Raw genomic sequence first — 24,996 nt, 5'->3', positions numbered from 1 at the left:
AATAGGGGTTGCATTTTACACTGGATATTCATAAAATTTAGTCAGAATGGCTGTTGATGAAATCTAGGTCAAGTTTGAATATGGGTAATATTGGGTCAAAAACTAGGTCGCAAGGTCAATTCAAAGAAAAACCTTGTGTATGCAATAGGGACTGCATTTTATGCCGGATCTTCATGAAATTTGATCAGAATGTTTGTCTGGACGAAATCTAGGGCAGTTTTGAATCAATATGGCTCATCTAGGGTCAAAAACTAGTACACCCGTTCAAATTTTAAAAAAACCTTGTGTACATAGTAGGGGCTGTATTTTTCAATTGATCTTCATGAAATTTGGTCAGAATGATTGCCTTGAATTAATCTAGGTCAAGTTTGAATATAAGTCATATGGGTTCAAAAACTAGGTCACTAGGTCAAATCAAAGAAAACCCTTGTTTATGCAATAGGGACTGCATTTTACACTGGATCTTCATGAAATTAAGTCAGAATGGTTGCCTTAATGAAATCTAGGTCATGTTTGAATATGGATAATCTTGGGTGAAAAACTAGGTCTGTAGGTCAAATCAAAGAGAAACCTTGTGTATGCAACAGGGACTGCATTTTATCCCAGATCTTCATGAAAATGATCAGAATGTTTGTCTAGATGAAATGTAGGTCAAGTTTGGATATGGGTCATCTGGGGTCAAAAACTAGGTCACCCAGTCAAATCAAAGAAAAAACTTTTGTACCCAATAGGGGCTGCATTTTACAATGGATATTCATAAAATTTAGTCAGAATGGCTGTTGATGAAATCTAGGTCAAGTTTGAATATGGGTAATCTTGGGTCAAAAACTAGGTCGCAAGGTCAATTCAAAGAAAAACCTTGTGTATGCAATAGGGACTGCATTTTACACTGGATCTTCATGAAATTTGACCACAATGTTTGTCTTGATAACCTCTAGGTCAAGTTTGAATCTGGGTCATGTTGGGTCAAAAACTAGGTCATCCAGGCAAATCAATTAAAAGCTTGATAAGACTTTAGAGACCACGTTTATAACCATATCTTCATGAGATATGTTTCTCCTCTGAAACTACTGGTCAAAATAACACCAAATTTGGTCTGTAGCATCCTGGTGAGGTCCTCTATCAAGTTTGTGCAAATGGGGGCATTTGGCCCCTTTTAGGGTCGCTAGAGCTAAAAATAGAAAAACCTTTAAACGACTTCTTCTCATGAACTACTTGATGGATCTTCATCATAATTGGTCTGTAGCATCATTATAAGGTCCTCTTTCAACTTTGTTCAAATGGGGGCGCTTCGCCCCTTTTAGGGGCCGCTACAGCTACAAATAGAAAACCTTTCAACGACTTCTTATGAACTGCTTGATGGATTTTCATCAAATTTGGTCTGTAGCATCATTATAAGGTCCTCTCACAAGTTTGTTCAAATGGGGGCACTTGAAGCCTTTTAGGGGCCGCTAGAGCTAAAAATAGAAATATGTTTAAACGACTTATTCTCATGAACCACTTGATGGATCTTCATTAAACTTGGTCTGTAGCATTGTTATATGGTCCTCTTCTAACTTTGTTTAAATGGGGGCACTTGGCCCCTTTTAGGGGCCGCTAGAGCTAAAAATAGAAAAACCTTTAAACAACTTCTTATGAACCGCTTGATGGATCTTCATCAAACTTTGTCTGTAGCATCATTATAAGGTCCTCTCACAAATTTGTTCAAATGGGGGCACTTGGCCCCTTTTAGGGGCGGCTAGAGCTAAAAATAGAAATGCGTTTAAACGACTTCTTATCATGAACTGCTTGATTGATTTCCATCAAACTTGGTCTGTAGCATCATTACATGGTCCTCTCCAAAATTTGTCAAAATGGAGGCATTTGGTCCCTTTTAGGGGCCGCTAGAGCTAAAAATAGAAAAACCTTTAAACAACTTCTTCTCATGAACTGTTTGATGGCTTTTCATCAAACTTGGTCTGTAGCATCATTGTAAGGTCCTTTCTCAATTTTGTTCAAATGGGGGCTGTTGGCCCCTTTTAGGGGCTGTTAGGGCTAAAAATAGAAATACCTTGAAATGAACCACTTTATGGATCTTCATCAAATTTGGTCGGAAGCATCATCATATGGTCCTCTCCAAAGTTTGTTCAAATGGGGGCACTTGGCCCCTTTAAGGGGCCACTAGAGCTAAAAATTGAAATACCTTTTAACAACTTCTTACCATACACCGCTTGATGGATCTTCATTAAATTTGGTCTGTGGCATCATTATATGGTCCACTCCCAAGTTTGTTCAAATAGGGGCACTTGGCCCCTTTTAGGGGTCGCTAGAGCTAAAAATAGAAATACCTTTTAAACAACTTCTTATTATGAACTGCTTGATGGATCTTCATCAATCTTGGTATGTAGCATAGTTATATGGTCCTCTCCCAAATTTGTTCAAATGGGGGCACTTGACCCCTTTTAGGGGCCGCTAGAGCTAAAAATAGAAATACTATATCCCGAAGGGAGGCATATAGTTTTTCAACCGTCTGTCCGCATTTTTCGTGTCCGGTCCATATCTTTGTCATCGATGGATGGATTTTCAAATAATTTGGCATGAATGTGTACCACAGTAAGACGACGTGTCGCGTGCAAGACCCAGGTCCGTAGCTCAAAGGTCAAGGTCACACTTAGACATTAAAGGATAGTGCATTGATGGGCGTGTCCGGTCCATATCTTTGTCATCGATAGATGGATTTTCAAATAACTTGGCATGAATGTGTACCACAGTAAGACGACGTGTCGCATGCAAGACCCAGGTCCGTAGCTCAAAGGTCAAGGTCACACTTAGACATTAAGGGATAGTGCATTGATATGTGTGTCCGGTCCATATCTTTGTCATCGATGGATGGATTTTCAAATAACTTGGCATGAATGTGTACCACAGTAAGACGACGTGTCATGCGCAAGACCCAGGTCCGTAGCTCAAAGGTCAAGGTCACACTTAGACATTAAGGGATAGTGCATTGATGTGTGTGTCCGGTCCATATCTTTGTCATCGATGGATGGATTTTCAAATAACTTGGCATGAATGTGTACCACAGGAAGACGACGTGTCGCGCGCAAGACCCAGGTCCGTAGCTCAAAGGTCAAGGTCACACTTAGACGTTAAAGGTCATTTTTCATGATAGTGCATTGATGGGCGTGTCTGGTCCATATCTTTGTCATTCATGCATGGATTTTAAAATAACTACGCATGAATGTGTGACAAGTAAGACGACATATCGCACGCAAGACCCAGCTCCGTAGGTCAAAGGTCCTAAACTCGAACATCGGCCATAACTATTCATTTAAAGTGCCATCGGGGGCATGTGTCATCCTATGGAGACAGCTCTTGTTTAATTTGAAATTTGAAATTTTTTTTTAAATTCTTTTTTAAATTTAATACTTTGTCACAAGCAAGATCTAATTAGGTCAAAGGGTCAGGTGAGCGACTTAGGCCCACTTGGGCCTCTTGTTCATTTTAATGTCATGAAACTTTGTCAGAATGTTTGTCTGCATGAAATCTTGGTTTAATTTGGGTCAGCTGGGGTTAAAAACTTGGTCACCAGGCAAATCAAAAGAATAAGGTTGTTTACACGGTAGGGGCCACATTTTTATATGCCCAAAGGGACGTATTATGTCATACCCCCGGTGTCTGTCCATCCGTTCGTCTGTCTGTCCGTTAGCAATTTCTTGACCGCTCTGTAACTCTTAAACCCCTTGAAGGAGCAAAGCTTGACACAAATTTTGGATGTCTGGATGTCTTGCTTCAAGGTCAAGATCACACTCTGGGGTCAAAGGTCATATCAGTTTGTTTCGTGTCCGCTTTGTAACTCTTGAACTGCTTGAAGGATTTCAAAGAAACTTGGCACAAAAGTTCACCACACCGAGACGACATGCAGAGCCATGTTTCGGATGACTCGCTTCAAGGTCAAGGTCTTACTTAGAGGTCAGAGGTCATATATGACTTTGCTTTGTGTATATTGTTCTGCATTGCGGTGCTCTTGTTTTTATTTGGCAGATCCCTTTTTAGCTCACATGTCACAGAGTGACAAGGTGAGCATTTGTGATCGCGCAGCGTCCGTCCGTGCGTAAACTTTTGCTTGTGACCACCCTAGAGGTCACATTTTTCATGGGATCTTTATGAAAGTTGGTCAGAATGTTCATCTTGATGATATCTAGGCCAAGTTCGAAACTGGGTCACGTGCGGCCCAAAACTAGGTCAGTAGGTCTAAAAATAGAAACTGTGACCTCTCTAGAGGCCATACTTTTCAATGGATCTTCATGAAAGTTAGTCAGGATGTTCACCTTGATGATAATCTAGGTCGAGTTCGAAACTGGGTCACGTGCGCTCAAAAACTAGGTCAGTAGGTCAAATAATATAAAAAACCTTGTGACCTCTCTAGAGGCCATATTTTTCATGGGATCTGTATGAAAGTTGGTCTGAATGTTCATCTTGATGATATCTAGGTCAAGTTCGAAACTGGGTCAACTGCGATCAAAAACTAGGTCAGTAGGTCTAAAAATAGAAAAACCTTGTGACCTCTCTAGAGGCCATACTTTTCAATGGATCTTCATGAAAGTCAGTCAGAATGTTCACCTTAGGATATCTAGGTCAGTTCAGAATTGGGTCACGTGCCGTCAAAAACTAGGTCAGTAGGTCAAATAATAAAAAAACCTTATGACTTCTCTAGAAGCCATATTTTTCATGGGATCTGTATGAAAGTTGGTCTGAATGTTCATCTTGATGATATCTAGGTCAGGTACGAAACTGGGTCAACTGCAGTCAAAAAGTAGGTCAGTAGGTCTAAAAATAGAAAAACCTTGTGACCTCTCTAGAGGCCATAGTTTTGAATGGATCTTCATGAAACTTAGTCAGAATGTTTACCTTGATGATATCCAGGTCAAGGTTGAAACTGGGTCACGTGCGGTCAAAAACTAGGTTAGTAGTTATAAAAATAGAAAAACCTTGTGACCTCTCTGGAGGCCATATTTTTTATGAGATTTTCATGAGAATTGGTGAGAATGTTCACCTTGATGATATCTAGGTCAAGTTCAAAACTGGGTCACGTGCCTTCAAAAACTAGGTCATTAGGTTATATAATAGAAAAACCTTGTGACCTCTCTAGAGGCCATATTTTTCAATGGATCTTCATGAAAATTGGTCAGAATTTTTATCTTGATGATATCTAGGTCAAGTTCAAAACTGGGTCACCTGAGCTCAAAAACTAGGTCACTATGTCAAATAATAAAAAAAAACGACGTCATACTCAGTTCAAAACTGGGTCATGTGGGGACAGGTGAGCGATTCAGGACCATCATGGTCCTCTTGTTTGTTCACTTACAATAAAAAAATTTTTGAATTACTTCCCTTTTTTTTTTTACTATAAATAGCTTATTTTGAAACTTTTTTATTATTGGCCGTAGGGAAAAACCAAGACCACTTTTCTGTGGTACAACATGGATTGTACCTCCAATTTTTAGGTGTATTTTGACATACCTGTTCCTGGAAAGGATTTTTTTGTAGACTTAGAATGTTTTTTTGAATTTCTTCCCTTTGTTGTTCCTGTCCTTTGGGCTTCAACAGTCAAGTTCTTCAAATTTTTCTCCCATCCTCTGATGTAACCCTTCGGGCGTATATTGCCCCGCTTGGCGGAGCTCTTGTTTATTCTATCTTCATAAAACTTAGTCAGAATGTTTTTAATCATAATGTCTTGGATGATTTCAAATCTTGGTCACGTGGGGCCAAAAACTAGGTCACTAGGTCAAATCAAAGGAAAAGCTTGTATACACTGTAGAGGCCGCTTTTTTGCTCTAATCTTCCCAAAACTTTGTCAGAATGTTTGTTTTTATGGAATCTTGGACAAGCACGAATCTTGGTCATATGGGATCAAAAACTAGGTCACTAGGTCAAATCAAAGAAAATACTTGTTTAAAGTCAAGAGACCACATTTTTGGTCCAATCTTAATGAAAATTGGTCAGAATAATTGTTTTCATGAAATCACTAGGTCAAACATGTTTACACTGTTATGTTTCTCAGGTGAGCGACATAGGGCAAAGCCTGGAGGTGTATAATGTGTTTGAAGTGTTTTGTCAGTCCATCACACTTTTTCGTGTACTCAATTCCAACAGTTTCCAACAAGTGGCATTGTGTATACTGTTGGGATTTCCATGTCCATTTGTTATGTCTCCTATATGTTGTGGGGGAGACATTGATTTAGTGCTGTCTTGTCTCTATGTCATAGAGTATGTCATTGCCAAATCTAGTTAAACATCATTGGCACATGTCAGTTAATTTTCAGCAGAGTTGTGGCCCTTCATTTGTCATATTTTACAGTGATTACACTACTTGCTGTACATAATTAGGCAGAATTTCACCAAACATCATGAGTGATTAGTGTGAAGAGTAGTTGTACAGTCATATCATCATCATGTTCTGATTGGAGTCATTACTCTTGATTTGTCAAATTCTTTGATCTGTGCTAAACTTCACAGGAGTTACCACTACCAAGCTTAGTTGTGTATATCATTGGAATGTTATTGTTTAGTGATTTTCTCAGGAGTTCTTGCCATTAATTTGTGTCATTTTACAATTTCTGCATGGTAAGTGGTGGGAGACATGAAAAATAACCTCTAGTTTTTATTTTGAAATATTACAACTACAGTTGAATATCGTTACCTCGATATCGGTTAGCTCGATACTCCGGTTAGCACGATGTGTTTGAGTCGGTCCCGATTTTTCCCTATTTAACTTAATGTAATTATTTTTCATTACCTCAATATGATTAGCTCGATATTTTGTTTAGCTCGATGAGATTTTTCAGTCCCGTCAACTTACCTATACTGTTTTCACACCTAGTTTTGTCGATATCACAGATTGTCAAAAAATATCCATGTTATTTACAAGGTGTGGAAATCAATCGATTGTTGTCCAGCGATGTATTAATCATATTCAAGTTAGTTTGTGTTTGTTTTGTTTGTTATTTAATCTTTAATCCAATTTTAATGTCAGGAAGTTTTTTAACTCCCAATAATTAGTCTTATAAAACAAAGAACTATAAAATAAACTTTATTTTTATAACTTATTGTATAAAAGCAGGAAAGCTGTTTTCCAATATAACAACTAATTTGGATGAAATATTTTCTTTTTGACGGAGTAAAACTCTGCCATTTAGGATTGAGTAACAATATGCATATTTAACAGGCAAATTTTCGTTATCGAAGCAACTAGGAACATTATCGCTGCATTCAGACTTGTTTAGGGAAGGAATAAAAAATGTTAATATTTAAATGTATACTTTGAAAAATTAAAAAGTTGTATGTATATGTATTTAAATAAATTAAGATGCTTTAGTTGTCAATAAGATTAAAATCGTATTTACATTTTATATTATTTCTTTCCTCTTTCAAACCCTCTTGAAAAAAAGCATTGGATATAATGACAATATAGACGTCCGACAAAAGTACAAAGTAGTCCCAGATATCGCCGATATCGTTACGTCGAACTGCGGATACGTCGATGCAATTTTTACAGTCCGTTGAATATTTAGACTAGAAAGGTATTACATGTTTAGGGTATTTTGAAGCTCTTCATTATTTTACAGACATTACTGGAGAGAAAGGGAAAGATGAAGAAGAGGAGGCTGAGGATGGTAAACAGCCATCTTTTACCGTCCTTCTACATGGTAGTCTTAAAGTTGAGGGTATGGTTGCTGTAACTAGAGTTGCGTAAGTATTGTAGAGAAAATAGTTTGTGAAACTTAAATTAACTTTTTAGCTCTCCTGAGCACAAAGTGATCATGGTGAGCTATTGTGATCACGCTATGTGCGTCTGTGCGTGTGTGCATCCATCAAGTCGTCCGTCCATCGTCAACATTTGTGTTTAAACGACGATGGTCCGATCTTGAGATAATTTCACACAAATGGTCCTTATGTCACCCTCTACCAAGATTGTTCAAATTATACCGATTCGTCAAAAAATATGGCTGCTGGAGGGCGTGGTCACTTTTCCCTATATGTATATAGTGGAAACTTCAAAAATCTTCTTGTATGAAACTTTGAGCACTTGTTTATCATCATGATCTCCATCTATAGACAAAAGTACATAAGTCTGTCAACTGTTTTGGCTGAATTATGGCCCATTTTGGACTTTGAAATTAGTTAAATTTTTCATACCAGTCCATATTTTGCCTAATCTGTTTGACATATGGCTTTGAAACTTTGACCATTTGTTTACAGTCATAGTCTACATATACAGGCAAGACTACATAACTAGGACAAGGACTTTAGCTCAGTTATGGCCCTTTTTTTGACATAGAAATTAGTTAAGTTTCCCATACCATTCCATATTTTGTCTTAACTGTTTGATATATGGCTTTTAAACTTTTGACACTTGCTTACCATCATGGTCACACACTGCCATAATATTATAGTGCAAGAAATACCCAAATCCACAAATACAGGTACAGTGTTTGTCTTATCTATTTCTTTTTTTGTCTAAAAATCTATGGTAATATTTTGACCTCATATTTCAATCAATTTTTCGAATAGTCGAGCGCTCCGGCAGACAGCTCTTGTTGATGGAGTTATGGCCCCTGTTTGACTTTTAAATTCGTTAAAAAAGGTCTTTAATTTGTACTAGAAAATGGTGTTACAATGGTATTATTTACAATGTAGTCCACCTAAAGGCTGACAGTTCTACAAGCTCTTAATGTAGCATTTACAGTTCATGAGATTACCAGGTTGTGAAATAATCCTTCTGGTTTAGTATGTCCATGAAGAGATTTAGGTTTGCATCTAAATGTGATTATTGTAACTATTACACTGTTAAAGTAAATACTTTTATTTCAGTGTGTTGAATGATTTTACAATTAATACTTTAAAAAGGAAAGGAATCAGAAATACAAATGGAAAAAATCTGTGTAACCCGCTAGTCAGATATTCTCATCAGTTCTTTATTGTCAAGCTGACTTGTGGGGACCTGGGCACAGTCATCAAAATGTCTGTTCAGTGTATGTGCTTTAGTATATTAGTGCATCTGTCCAATTTCATTTGGACAATAACATTGACATGCTTAGAGCAATCTTTTTAGTTCCCTTCTGGTGGAACACCGGAGGGGACCATAGGAATGCCCTCCGTCCGTCCGTCTGTCTGGATTCAGCAATTACTCAAAAAGTATTCAAGCTAGGTTCATAAAACTTGGTATGTGAATAGAGGACAACATGTAAATTATACACATACATGACTTATGCTTGTTGGTCAAAAGTCAAGGTCACTTTAATTGAAGGTTAAGTAAAAATTGTTTCCGCTCCATAACTTTTATATATGCATTGATGGCAGTGGATTATCTTAGTGGTACACTCAAACTTTCCCCATGATGAGACAAGAGTCAACACATGATCTGTGCTTGTCAGTTAAAGATCAAGGTCACTAAGGTCAAGTAAAAATTTAATTCTGTCACATAACTTTTAGTTGCATCGAAAGATGTTTTTATTACTACACAGAAATGTTCCCCATGATTAGACTATGTGTTGCGCATATGATGCGTGGTTGTCAGTCAAAGGTCAAGGTCACTTTTGAAGGTCAAGTCAGATTGTTTCTAATCCATAACTTTTATGTGCATTGATGAATCATCTTGCACACAAACGTTCCCCATGATGAGACAATGTGTCGTGTACATGATTATGCTTGAAGGTCAAGGTCTTTATTGAAATTTAAGTAAACATAATTCTTGTTTGTTAACTCCTAAATGTCTTAAAGCATTGTTAGTCTTAACACTGTTGCCAACAACTACAAGGGACGAACATTTACAAAGTGTTATACTGGTAGGGGACTTCTGTATTGCCACTGCAATACTCCATCACTTGTTCGTATTTGGCGTAAATGTTCCGCTTAATGAGATGGGGGTAAAGGTCATGTGAGATCTTCTCTATGTTTTTATTACAGAGAGAACTGGTTTGGTATTTTATATTCCTGGGCGGACAGCAAGAAGAAGTCCAGCTTGATGTTGTCACTTTTTGAACCAGGTAATATCAACAGGGATCTTAGCATAATATTGAGTTTCAATAATTTATTACAAGTTCATGGAAGGAAAGTATTTTCTTCTATTAAGAAAGGTTGTAATTTTCAGTTAGATAAATCAGTAACTTCATCAGGGAATTTGAAAACTTCTACTTAAATAAGCGAGCATTATTTCATGTGCAGGCACCTGGATAGAACCACAGACCTTCTGTAAGTCAGCTGGATTGTCTTCTACATTTGAAGTAATTCTTCTTCCTAAGCAAGGTTCTGAGAGGCAAGTGATCAACTCAGCCATGGAAGCTCTTTTGCCATGTTCATAATAAATGTAAAATTTTGCTCCTTAGAGAGTTTGATTTTAGTGAGCCACAGCTGTATAAGATGTTTTGTCTTACTTGTTTTGGCATTTCAAGATTATTTATTTGTTTATCGTGGTCTTGAAAGTTGGTTTTGTCGTAGAGAGAAACAAACACACTCCTGTTGTCACTGCACTTGATCAATAAGTTAACAAGGAATGTCGACAACCGTAGCTTTCCTCGCTAATTGATAAAGAATTTTATATGTTAACTGTTTGTAGAGGAAATTTCCAAAAGTGCACTGCATGGAAATTTTACCATAGCATTGGTTAAAGGCACTGCATTGCCTGTTGTTTATGTGGATTTAAGGATGGGCTTCAAAACTCATTTTAAAAGTTAAACAAGAGCTGTCTCCATAGGATGACACATGCCCCCGATGGCACTTTAAATGAATAGTTATGGCCGATGTTCGAGTTTAGGACCTTTGACCTACGGAGCTGGGTCTTGCACGCGACACGTCGTCTTACTGTGTCACACATTTATGCGTAGTTATTTAAAAATCCATGCATGAATGACAAAGATATTGACCGGACACGCCCATCAATGCACTATCATGAAAAAAGACCTTTAACATCTAAGTGTGACCTTGACCTTTGAGCTACGGACCTGGGTCTTGCGCATGACACGTCGTCTTACTGTGGTACACATTCATGCCAAGTTATTTGAAAATCCATCCATCGATGACAAAGATGTGGACCGGACACGCCCATCAATGCACTATCCCTTAATGTCTAAGTGTGACCTTGACCTTTGAGATACGGACCTGGGTCTTGCGCGCGACACGTCATCTTACTGTGGTACACATTCATGCCAAGTTATTTGAAAATCCATCCATCGATGACAAAGATATGGACCGGACACGCCCATCAATGCACTATCCTTTAATGTCTAAGTGTGACCTTGACCTTTGAGGTACGGACCTGGGTCTTGCACGCAACACGTCGTCTTACTGTGGTACACATTCATGCCAAGTTATTTGAAAATCCATCCATCGATGACAAAGATATGGACCGGACACGAAAAATGCGGACAGACCGACAGACAGACGGTTCAAAAACTATATGCCTCCCTTCGGGGGCATAATACTTGACCCATTCATCTTTTACCTTAATCTCTGAGTAAGGTAAAACTTAAGACATCTTAAGCTTGACTGCTGGGAACCTGATGCTAAAGATGTTAATCCCTATGAGAAATTTGTTGTGATATAGATCTTTAATTATTTGTTGAAAAAAGGGGAGTGCTCTTGAGAAACCTTGTAATATTGTAGGTTATGTGGCCACATGTTGAACAGATAAAACAAACCCTATTATGAGCTTTATTTTGATGTAACTATAGAGTATTTTGCAACTTTGTGTTCATGAATATATTGCAGGGGCTGATTCTGTGTCCTGGCTTGGCAATTTGAACTTTCTGGCTCCAATTGCAGACTTTTCGGAGCCTCCGTATGGTGATGATGATAACCGAACACCATTTCCTGTAAGGCCTAAAGAAAAAAGAAGTTATGCACAGAGTTGTGTTGTTTGGATAAAGTCAGTAGGTCTGCAGGTAAAGTATTTTTTTATCCACCAAAGCATGTCAAAGCTGACAAACACAGTATTGTACCCCTACCAAACTTTGTTTAGAGGGGGGTGGGGCTTTGTCCCTTCCCGTCCCTTCTATGGAACCAGTACAGATATAAAGTTGAAACTTGTAATATATTTACAGGATCACAAGACAACTTCACATGCCTGGTCCCATTACTGACAAAACTGTCTGCCCTTTTCAGTTGGAAAATTTCCCAAAATTGACATTTCTTTCAATATTTCTGAATTCTGTGCGTGCATTTGATTAAAATTTCACACAAACATTTAAAGTCATAATGTTAGTTTACAGCCTAAGATTTGTAACTTTGCCAATAATTTTGACAAAAATTGTTACTTTTTTATTATTAGTCCTATGTAAAAAGTAAATACATTTTTCTGTGGTAACATGTGTCGGTAAGACACTTTTTTGTACTAATTTTTAGCATATCTCTAATATTAGAGATTTTTATATTTACCTCATCCCTCATCCTGGGCACATATAGTATTACTTATATGTGCCGCTGAAGCCCAGGATGAAGTACTCCAAAGATGAGGGAAAAAAATTTTTTTAGGTATTAAGTTTTTTTACGTTTTATATTATTCTAAGTATTTTTAAAATTTCTTATGGTTGCCATTCTTCTGTGACAAGACCGTATTGTTTGGGGATAAGTCACTTCTGTGACAGTTCTAGTATGACTTGGAAAATTGGACAAAATAATGTGGTTTTTTTAACATCTGAAACAAATGGAATTATTGTATTGGAACTTGAAAGGGGTCATAATTCAAGTTCACATATCAGCTTCCATAACTCTGACTTTTGTTTCGACAAAATTATATCACTTTTTTATGCCCCCGAAGGTGCAAGACCCAGACCCCTAGCTCCAAGGTCAAGGTCACAGAGGTCAAAGGTTAAAGGGTCTGTTGTCCGGTCCATAACTCTGCCATCCATGAAGGGATTTTGAAATAACTTGGCATAAATGTTTACCATAATGAAACGACATGTCATGCGCAAGACCCAGACCCCTAGCTCAAGGTCAAGGTCACACTTAAAGGTTAAAGGTTAACATTGTTTCTTGTCAGGTCCATAACTCTGCTATTGATGAAGGGATTTTAAAATTACTTGGCAAAAATGTTCCCTATATTCAAATGACATGCTGTGCGCAAGACCCAGACCCCTAGATCAAGTCAGTCCCTTAGAATAAAACGTGCTGCTTGTTCTAGTTCATACTAAGGATTTGAAAAATAATTTTTGACACAGAATGTTAACCATATTGAAGGGTGTCACCCTTTGACCGGGATCTTCGTCAAGGTCAAGGTTCAAAATGTGTGTGATTTTTTTGCATAGACTGTAGCATTTTGGGGCGTCAGGGGCATTTGGCCCAATAGTGACAGTTCTTGTTTATTTAGAAAATGCGCAGAATATAACGTCAGATATTTTAACTATCATGCACTTGATGGACTTTCATACAACTTAGCCTTCTGCTGACATGATGATTCTGCCTATTGCAACTAAAATCATTATCCTGACATCTGTGCAGGTGATCAAATCTCACTGTTCGATTAGTACTTTTGGTAGCACCCTTTCTTAACGCCATTTGAAAAACAGATTATTATGGAACGCCTGGTTGCGGCAGTTGAATGGCGAACGTCTACAACTTTGTCCGAAAACTTCCATGCATGAGGGATTTTGATGGAAACTTTTCACAATTGTTCCTCTACATAACGGAGTGTTCGACAAACAGTCCCAAGGTCTAAGTCAAGGTCCACTGGGGCCAAAGGTTAGATACAAGATGAGTTGTCGAGATATTCTTCATCATGGAGGATTTGATGAAACTTGGCACAAATTTCACCACCACGAGACGGGTGTCATGTGCATGAACCAGTCAGTCTAAGTCAGGTCCGGCCGTCAGATACAAAATGGTTTGTCGAATATTTCTGCAGCATGAGGGTTTTGATGAAATTGGCACAATTCCGCCCACGGGGGTGTCTCCAAGACCAGGTCACTAGGTCTAAGGTCAAAGTTACACTTATGGTCAAAGGTCAGATACAAATACTTGCCAGACTTTATCATTTTTCATGCAGGGGTATTTGTATGTAACATTGTCACAATTGTACACCATGTGAACGAGTGTCATGCTCAGGTCCCATTTTAGAATTACTTCCTTAGTGTAAATAAATAGCTTAAAATTTTTTTCATTACTAGTCGTTTGGAAAAATCAAGACTACTTTTCTGTAGTACATCATGCATGTTACATCCAATTTTGAGGTGTATTTTTACCTATCTCTACCTGATAAGGATTTTTGTGTGGACTTAGAATTTTTTTATTTTTTTTTTTTTTGGGGGGGGGGGGGGGGGGGGCTGGGGGAGGTTTCTTTTTAGCTCGCCTGTCACGAAGTGACAAGGTGAGCTATTGTGACTGCTTGATGTCCGTCGTCAGTCGTCTGTCTGTCAACAATTTCTAAATTTCTAAAAAAATCTTCTTCTTGAAAACCACTGGGCAGAATTACACCAAACTTCACAGGAATGATCCTTGGGTGGTCCCCTTTCAAAATTATTCAAAGAATTGAATTCCATGCAGAACTCTGGTTGCCATGGCAACCAAAAGGAAAAACTTTAAAAATCTTCTTGTCCAAAACCACAGGGCCTAGGGCTTTGATATCTGGTGTGTAGCATCATCTAGTGGTCCTCTACCAAAAGTGTTCAAATTATCCCCCTAGGGTCAAATATGGCCCCGTCCCGGGGGGTCACATGGTTTATATAGATTTATATAGGGAAAACTTTGAAAATCTTCTTGTACAAAACCACACGGCCTAGGGCTTTGATATTTGGCATGTAGCATCATCTAGTGGTCCTCTACCAAAATTGTTCAAATTATCCCCCTAGGGTCAAATATGGCCCCGCCCCGGGGGTCCCAAGTGTTACATAGACTTATATAGGAAAAAAAGTTTAAAAATCTTCTTGTCTGAAACTACAACACTTAGACCTTTGATATTTGGTTTGTAGCATTGTCTTATGGTCCACAACCAAAATTGTTCAAATTGTACCCCTTGGGTGAAAAGAGGCCTTGTCTGGGGGTCCCAAGTTTTATATAGGAAAAAGCTTTAAAAATCTTCTTGTCTGAAACCATACGACCTAGGCTTTTGGTATTTGGTATGATGCATTGTCTAGTAGTCCTCTACCAAAATTGTTTAAATTATGCCCCTGGGTTAAAAGAGGCCCCGTCCAGGGGTCACTTAGTTATTATGTGAGTTATATAGGAAAAATACTTAAAAAATCATCTGATCCTATTTCCAAGACTGTTTAATTATAATTACCTGATGACCCCAAGTAATATGATGTCACTTGACTGTGACCTTGACCTACTGACCTACTTTCTTGTTCTTTAAGATACAGCCTTGAAATTTTGATGACATACACAGTTCTGCACACAAATCATAAAACTGAATTTCATTGACCATGAATGTGACCTACTGACTTTCTTAATATTTTATCATCATTTTGACATTTGAAACATGTAGCTCATATTTCTCAGGTGAGTGATCCAGGGTCATCATGACCATCTTGTTAAGATTAACTTCCTGTTGTTGTTACTATAAATAACTTATATTGTAACTTTTTATGCCCCCGAAGGGAGGCATATAGTTTTTGAACCGTCTGTCAGTCTGTCGGTCTGTCAGTCTGTCCGCAATTTTCGTGTCCGGTCCATATCTTTGTCATCGATGGATGGATTTTCAATTAACTTGGCATGAATGTGTACCACAGTAAGACAACGTGTCGCGCGCAAGACCCAGGTCCGTAGCTCAAAGGTCAAGGTCACACTTAGACGTTAAAGGTCTTTTTCATGATAGTGCATTCGTGTCCGGTCCATATCTTTGTCATCCATGGATGGATTTTCAAGTAACTTGGCATGAATGTGTACCACAGTAAGATGACCTGTCGCGCACAAGACCCAGGTCAGTAGCTCAAAGGTCAAGGTCACACTTAGACGTTAAAGGTCATTTTTCATAATAGTGCATTTGTGTCAGGTTCATATCTTTGGCATCCATGGATGGATTTTCAAAGAACTAGGCATGAATGTGTACCACAGTAAGACGACGTGTCATGCGCAAGACCCAGGTCCGTAGCTTAAAGGTCAAGGTCACACTTAGAAGTTAAAGGTCATATTTCATGATAGTGCATTGATGGGCGTGTCCGGTCCATATCTTTGTCATTCATGCATGGATTTAAAAATTATTGGGCATGAATGTGTACCACAGTAAGACGACGTGCCGCGCGCAAGACCCAGGTCCGTAGGTCAAAGGTCTTAAATTCTAACATCGGCCATAACTATTCATTCAAAGTGCCATCGGGGGCATGTGTCATCCTATGGATACAGCTCTTGTTTATAATTGACCGTAGGGAAAAACCTGGAGACCACTTTTCTGTGATACAACATAAATGTTACTTTCAAATTTTAGGTAAGGTGTATTTTAAGGTATCTCTACCTGGTAAGGGTTTTATTTTTTTGGACTTGTTAGTTTCCTTTTTAGCTAACCTGTCACATAGTGACAAGGTGAGCTTTTGTGATCACCCTTCATCCGTTGTGTGTCCGTGCGTCCGTCAACAAATTCTTGTCTGCACGATAGTGGTTTCATTTATGATTTTATTTTAACCAAACTTGCACACAACTTGTATCACCATAAGATCTCAGTTCCTTTCTTGAACTGGCAAGATCCCGTTATGGGTTCCAGAGTTATGGCCCCTGAAAGGGCCAAAATTAGCTATTTTGACCTTGTCTGCACAATGGCAGCTTTATTTATGATTTGATTTTTACCAAACTGGCACACAACTTGTATCACCATAAGATCTTGGTTCCTTTCTTGAACTGGCCAGATTCCATTATGGGTTCCAGAGTTATGGCCCCTGAAAGGACCAGAATTAGCTATTTTTCCCTTGTCTGCACAATAGCAGCTTCATTTATGATTTGAATTTAATCAAACTTGCACAAAACTTGTGTTGCCATAAGATCTCAGTTCCTTTGTTGAACCGGCCAGATCCCCTAATGGGTTCCAGAGTTATGGCCCCTGAAAGGGCCAGAATTAGCTATTTTGACCTTGTCTGCACGATAGTGGTTTCATTTATAATTTGATTTTAACCAAACTTGCACACAACTTGTATCACCACAAGATCTTGGTTCCTTTCTTAAACTGGCCAGATTCCTTCATGGGTTCCAGAGTTATGGCCCCTTAAATGTCCAAAATTGGCTATTTTGGCTTTTGCAGCCATAGAGAGACTTCATTTATGGTTTATTTGATACAAACTTCCAAAATATCTTCAACAACAATAAATCTTGGATTCCATGACAAATCAGATCCAATCGTAGTTTCCAGAGTTATTTTATATCTGATTACCTCCCCTGATTGTAGTCAAAATGGATTTATATCAGTAAGTACTTACAGGACTTATTTGAAATTTCATTATTGTCATTAGTTGGACCGAGCCAATCAGGGTAGATAACTATGGACTGATTTTATGTCAAATTACCTCCCTTTATTTCAAATTAAAATGGGTATATCTCCGTAACTAATGAAGATACTGATCTGAAATTTCATTTATGTCAACAGATTTATTTGGCAGATCCTTCTTTTGTTAACTTTCAATAATTTTCTTTTGAATTACTTCCCTTTTACGTTACTATAAATAGCCTATTTTTAGTAACTTTTTTATTATTGGCCGTAGGGAAAAACCGAGACCACTTTTCTGTGGTACAACATGGATGGTACCTCCAATTTTTAGGTGTATTTTGACATATCTGTACCTTTTTTAATAAAAATTGTCAAACTTAACCTGCTTTGGTTGTGTGATTACACTACACTTCGGTGTTTTTTATATTGATATCTGTACCTTGTAAGAATTTTGTTTTTCTTTTTGGTTAAATTTCTTTTCCTTTGTTGTTCCTGTCCTTTGGTGCAATGATAACAGGTGAGCGATATAGGGCCATCATGGCCTCCTTGTATAAAACTCTTGTTTTGACAAAATTTACAAAATTGACTATTTAAAAAATTGTCTGAACAAATATGAATGTGTTGCAATTAACTTCAAAACAGGTTGTAAGGTTCATGAGACAAGTTCATGTCTAAGGTCCCTTCAGTCTTGACAAAATTACTTCCTTTTTAGCTTGACTGTACGAAGTATGGAGGGCTGGCCTACTCAACGCAGCGTTGGCATCAGTGTCCTTCCGCGTCTGCACTTTGGTTAAAGTTTTGATGCACTTTCACTTTATCTCTGTAATTACTTGATGGATTTGTTTCAAACTTAAAATAGTTATTCGACATCATCACTCACATCATATGACACAAGGGCCATAACTCTTGCACCAATACAGTCAACATTGTATTAAGAGACCACCCAAGGGACTTCTAAGAAGTGGTCTCTTAATGGAATGGTCTCTTAATGAAATTTCAGTCAGATGAAAAGAAAAGTTATTTTTAACTGTTAATGTAACTGTATGTATTATGAATATACATGTATATGGTTTCAAAATCTGTTTTAACATCGTAAACACTTTTCCAAGTCCACAAACCGGGAAAATTAAGGCAAGATTGTTTGTCAGTTTGACTGATAAAAAAGGTTAATTGCATTCAGTCACATGCAAAACGTACTAATTACATAGATGAAGAAATGACCGGTAGAACTTTGGTGCCCAGTCACTTAATAGATACTTTTGTCGAATATTTAACCTGTTGGGATTACATTAATATGGTCGCTAGTCGTTTAATAAAAAAGTTTAATGGAATCAATTTATGTACTGAAAACGTTTGGGAGGGATTTTGACCGGTCGTTTAATACGAAAATCGCTTAATAGAGGTGGTCGCAAGTACAATGTATTTCAGGTTAATGTTTTTATGCACTTTCACTCTATCTCAGTTATTACTAAACGGATTTGATTCAAACTTAAAATAGTTGTTCCACCTTATCACCCACATCATATGACACAAGGTCCATAACTCTGGCACCAATATTTCATGAATTATCCCCACCTTTTACTTAGACTTTCAGGTTAATTTCGATGCATTTTCACTATATCTCTGTTGATACTAAATGGATTTGATTCAAACTTGACACAAGGTGCAAAAATCACTCTTGCACCAAAATTTCATGAATTATCCCCCTTTTTGCTTAGAATTATACTTATTTAATATTCTTTATCTGTCTTCTTACTTAATACTTTTGACAAAGACTCAAGCTATTGTCCAGTATCCTCATTCTTATTGGAATCATTAAACACTTTAGTGGCAGTTCCAGCTTCCTCAGATGTGCCCAGTATTACTAACCGGCATCAAAATAGTCGAGCACGCTGTCTCCTGTGACAGCTCTTGTTATATGCCCCTCTCTGAAAGAGCAGGGCCTGTAAAGTATTGACGTTCATTTGCCGCCTTTCTTTACGTGACGTCTTCCGCATTACGTAACGTTTATGACGTCACATCCGTTGTATTGATATGTAACGTTAGTGATATTAAAAGGTACGAACCTGACACAACGTGTATTTTATGCAGTCTAAATCCCTTTCCGATATTGGTGCCATAAACAAATTTCATAGAGATGGAAACTTACAAGTCAATCAGAGAAGGCCATTGCCGAATTATACGTCAGTATTTACAGCAAAATTGAAGCAGCAAAAGAAGAGCCGACACCGACGATCTTCAATACGATATTGAACAACATCCAGAAGAAACAGGAGTGTGTGAGAGAGTCAGATCAGAAGATTCTAGAGCTACTTCAACCAGAGGAGATCGAGACAGAGATGATAGAGGCCGACGAATATCACCTGAACTTAGAGATCCAGATTAACATGTTCAAGGAATACAGACGTTCGGAGGGCTTCATTTCAGAGACAGATATCATGCGACCTGAGCAGACGTTACCGGTATTTCCCGCTATACAGACATCGCAACAGACTGTAAGTTCAACCTTTTCTCATTCGCACAAATTACCAAAATTATCACTTCCGATATTTTCTGGAGATTTATTACAATGGCAGACATTTTGGGACAGTTATGAGTCAGCAGTACATACTAACCCCTCTCTTACTGATATCCAGAAGTTTAATTACTTAAAAGCCCAGTTAGAAGGTCCCGCCGCTAATACTGTAACAGGATTCGCTTTGACAAACGCAAACTACGAGAGAGCGGTCAGCCTATTACATGAGAGATTGGGTCAAGTCCATAAGATTGTACAAGCCTACATGCAAGCCCTGTTTAAGAACAGCCACGTCCTATCAACACGTTACCCAGCCTCCAGAGTTACTACGACCAGTTAGAGTCCTACATCCGCGGTCTAGAGTCAATCGGACAATTTCAAGAGACTTCCAGTTATTATTAGTAAACTTCCAGTGGAAGTACGCAATAATTTAACAAGAGAACATGGAAACGTTGGATAGACTCTAGCGGAACTTCGAAAGGCGATCTATAAAGAAATCATGGACGCAGGTCAGTCAGTCATACCGGAAGTATATGACAACCCTCAAGTTACCGCGTTTTTCTTCACCGGAAGTAGATGTAAACAAAGACCCCCAAGAAGTTTGGATATGAGAAACCTTGCAGCTACTGAGAAGAAAGCCTGTGTGTTTTACAGTGAACAGCATTCCCCGACCGACTGTACCAAGGTAACTACTTAGTACTTACCAGTCCTATATTGACATTGTCAAGAATAAACAATTGTGTTTTAACTGTCTTGGTAGTCATCAAGTGTTGAAGTGCCAATCCAACTTTCCATGTCGCCGTTGCCAGTGGAAACACCACACCAGTATATGTGACTGGAAGTCTGCCCAGCCGACAGCTCCCACAGTCCCTACAGCCCCAACAACCTCAGATCAGCAGAGAAACCAACAAGTCACATCCAGACTGTGAACAGCCACGTCCTTCATCAGTGACGTCATTTCCGTCATAACAAGTTTTTTAACAGCGTTACGTTAAAAACGTTAAAAAAATTAAAATCTTTAATCAGCAACGTTGTTTTTTATTGGAACGTTTATAAGTCGCTAGAAAACAGAAATCTCGTTCGAATGGTATGCATATCATTGAGGTTGAATGGAAAAAGGCAGAAAAAATGGACAATAAAGTGATCGATGTTGCGGCGCCTGCACCGGAAGTTCAGAAAAATCTTACGGATGATACGGAAAAAAGAAATTATGTGCTAAACAAAAACAGATCTTTAAGGAAAAAGCTGAACACAACTGAAAATGAAGATTTTTCCATCAGGCACACCGGAGGAGGAGTGAAAAAATGTATGAACACCGGTACGTATGAACTTTTTAAATTCGCGGCACATGATTACTTTACCTCAGATGTCATGAAAAATAAATCAGTGTGCACGTCCGTTATTGACAAAAAACAAAACAATGTAGAAACCAAATATAAAGTATCAACGGAAAATTCAGTTCACTATACTATCAATCTTTATCACACAAAGTGTTCTCTTTTGATAAATGGAAAAGGAATTCAACAATTTTTGAGTGTTGACATAAATGAAATCTTGGAAATACTGGAGAATAAACTTCCTGAGCAGGACTATTCACTTAGCTCTTTCAATGAACAAATCAAACAGAATATTATAACATGTTTGGCATCTGAATCCATCTCCGAAGAAGAAGCAGTGAGTGAAGCGTCGACTACATCAGATCGTGCTCTAGAACAATCGAATGAAGAAAATTCTACCTTCATTTATAATCAAAATAATGGCTGTGTTGAAAGTCACGAAGATGAGAGTGATAATGAAATCTTTCAATGCACAAACAAGAAAAAAGAAGATAGTGTTGGAACATGTCAATATGATGTTGAGATTCTACAAATACTTAAGGAGGTGCAGTTGGATATTTCGGATATCAAAAATACACTATTCGATCACATTGAAAGTACAAGTGCCAACTTCGAACAATCGCGCAATGAGGTTGTAAGTATCAAAAGGCAGTCTTCCCAGCGAACCGATACTACAGATAGGAAAATAGAAACAGTACAAGCAAACGTGCAGGAAGTGCATTATGACATAAAATCGTTCAACGAAAGTATACAAAATAGACTTCAGTCAATTGTTGATCAAATTAAATCAAGAACAATCATAAATAATCAACGCGGTCCGTATCAACAGTCTTCAGGTTCTGACAAAAGCTTGAAATCAAATAAAACGATACACAATGAAGCAAATCATCAAACAGAAGGCACTTTACCAGGTAAAATATTGTTGCTTGGTGATTCTATCTTTAGAGACATCAATCCAAACAGTTTGAATGGAAATGTTGAGATAAGAACAATTTCTGGAGGTAAAGTTTGTCATGTAGGTGTAAGGCTAAGGACGTGGATTATTGACGACTTGAACAACATAGTAATATATATTGGAGGTAATGACATTGCTAGTGGTGGTAACATTAATGACATGTACAAAGATCTAAAAGAAGGGATATTATCGGTACAGAAGAGTCATCCACAGTGCACTATCTCTCTGTGTACATTATGTCCTAGAACAGACTTCGATGTAATGCCCGCTAATCAGATGTTAGAAGAATTAAGTGAGGAACTGGGGCTAAAACTGATAAACACTTACAGCAAATTCGTTTACGGTGATGACTCAGTGGTTGGAGAATATTATAGTGCTGACCTGATACATTTAAGTTGGAAGGGTACAAGCGCTCTCATTAATAACATCGACAAGTCAGTAAACATTACTAAAAGGCCGCCAGCAATGCAACAACGTACACGTATCTATGAGGAACACCAATATGGAGATTCCAGTCATTCTGACGTAATGCTACGTAGAAAACAGACCCGTACCCCACGACGGAATCAACCTATGCATAGCAACCGAAATAATTACCAGAACCAGAGTATGTGGTACAGACAATATCAGCGTCCCCCAAGAATCAACGTCGAGATACCCGAGGAAATCCTTTGTGGTGTGTACACTGCAAAATGAATAACCATCACACAAGTGAGTGTGGACGGAACACATGGAACAAAAATAACCCGCGTTATGACTATTACAGTCCTGAAATGCGATATAAAACAGGATGGGGAGGCAATAGTCGTTCGACACCTATGTTGCACCGGAATCAATAGGACAAAGACGACAAACGCTCTTACTGCGTCAAAGATGAAAACATTTACGAACATTTAGCTCAGCTGTGCTCATGTTGTAATAATGTAAGTTGTAAACGTACTTCTGATATTCCACAGGGTAAAGATATATGCGTAATTTTGAAAAAGAATGATATAAATAATTATCGGAGGATGTATAACCACTTAATATTATTTCAATGGTCACAATTATTACAATTGTTTATTAGAATGTTTGATTTACTCTCATCTGCATCTAAATGTATTTATTCACAGTCTTATATTTACATGAACCGATATCACAGTCGGTTACCCTTACAGAAGAAAAAGGCCTGCTGCGTACTCTTGCTGTGTACATACAGCGTATATGATGCGTACATGATGTGTACTGAAATCAAGGGCTTTAAATAGTACGCAGGATATACACCGCACATACACCGATAGTACGTTTGTAGTACACTTTTGTCATGCAAATGAGCTCTGTCGCGTACTACTTGCTGCGTACATGCTGTGGACTACATAGTACACAGGATGTACGCTGGAGGAATTTAGTATGCGGGAAATAGTACGCAGCATGTACGCAGCACATACACTTTTCACATGCAAATGAGCCTGCAGTGTACTACCCCTGTGGTGTACATGCTGTGTACTCCTGCGGCGTACATGCTGTGTACTCCTGGCCCGAGTCCTGCGGCGTACATGCTGTGTACTCCTGCTGCATACATGCTGTGTACTCTTGTGGCAAACATGCTGTGATAATGTAAATTCCTTACCCCACCAACTTTCGTATGCAAATGCTGATCATTTGGACAGAAAAAAACAGAAAAAAGATAAGTGACATGCATCAATAATTATTTACCCTTACCAAAATAATGTAGATTGATGTTATCAAATAAATTAGTATGCTTTTCTTCATCCACTTTTCAATGAAATAAATCAATTTTTGTAGCATGTAATTTGGTAAACATTTGAAGAAAATGGCGTAACTGCATCAAGGGGAAACAACTTTAATGCAACTAAATATAAGTGTTATGATTTATTATAGACGATGTATGCGTAGAATGTATTTATTTTGATTCAGATCCATCTGAGAACAATCAAGGATTGGAATTATATAAGCATTTATACACTTTTACGTCCGTAAAAAGTATCGCACCAAAAAATTTTGTATTGATTTTTTCCAATGGGGCGAGCGCAATTAGCCAAAAACGTTCTGAAAATATACGAGCGGCAAATCCGATGAACAACTTTTTAATTTGGTGAGGCCTTAATGAGTTAACATAATGAGCATTAAAGCCTTTATAAAACATGATAGAATGGTGTTTTGCTTAAGAGTATTCAAATAACAGTGAGAGCTATTAATTCTTCTCAATCGGGCGCTGTTGAGGCATTATCTTGGTAATTATTTCATGTATTACAAAATGTAATGCAACGAAGTTCAAATTAGGCTTTTCAATTAAACTGAAACTGAAACTGCTTTATTTGATTAAACGCCTAATTTTACACATAGTATATTCACCGGCGTTGTACATTAAATTATACCAGATTTATATAGCGCCAAAGGCGCTTTACATAGTTCAAATGCAGCCACACAGGGTGCATAATTCATCCTCTACTAGTACAGACACAGAGCGATCTGACCAGAGGGACAGAGTGAGACAAAGCCCCCACGACAGAGAGATCAGAAATCAGATACAGGCTTATCTGGCTAACTTAGCCTAGCTCGTTTCGAATAGACAGCCTGGTTCTTTAACGTGCCCAGTGTATAGCACTGATACACGCAAGGATTTCCTGGGTTCCTGACCAGTACACCTCTAGTTGAGTGGGAAACACTGAAAAGCGTTTCTGAAAATTCCCGAGTAGCTGCCGGGGATCGAACCCCGATCTCAGGATTGGAAGGCCAGTGTGCAAACCACTGAGCTATCCGTCCACCCATTTATCCAAGTTAGAAAGCTCCAGGATTAATTCAA

The 24,996-nt window shown here is 38.2% G+C and overlaps 1 protein-coding gene across 6 annotated transcripts in view; it reads left to right on the top strand.

Annotated features, from left to right (window-relative positions):
* Nucleotides 1–24,996, top strand: part of LOC123566558 (integrator complex subunit 14-like) — a 191,237-nt gene that overhangs the window by 149,447 nt on the left and 16,794 nt on the right. For all 6 annotated transcript variants that reach the window (XM_045360780.2, XM_045360781.2, XM_045360782.2 and 3 more), the window contains 3 exons: nt 7,608–7,731; nt 9,949–10,028; nt 11,749–11,921. In XM_045360780.2, the coding sequence (XP_045216715.1) occupies nt 7,608–7,731; nt 9,949–10,028; nt 11,749–11,921 (377 nt within the window). The remainder of the gene's footprint in view (nt 1–7,607; nt 7,732–9,948; nt 10,029–11,748; nt 11,922–24,996) is intronic.

The sequence above is a fragment of the Mercenaria mercenaria genome, chromosome 8, assembly GCF_021730395.1.
Source record: "Mercenaria mercenaria strain notata chromosome 8, MADL_Memer_1, whole genome shotgun sequence".
In the NCBI taxonomy this organism is placed as follows: domain Eukaryota; kingdom Metazoa; phylum Mollusca; class Bivalvia; order Venerida; family Veneridae; genus Mercenaria; species Mercenaria mercenaria.
The sequence above is the reverse complement of the archived record's forward strand: the minus strand, read 5'-3'. Positions and strand labels throughout refer to the sequence as shown.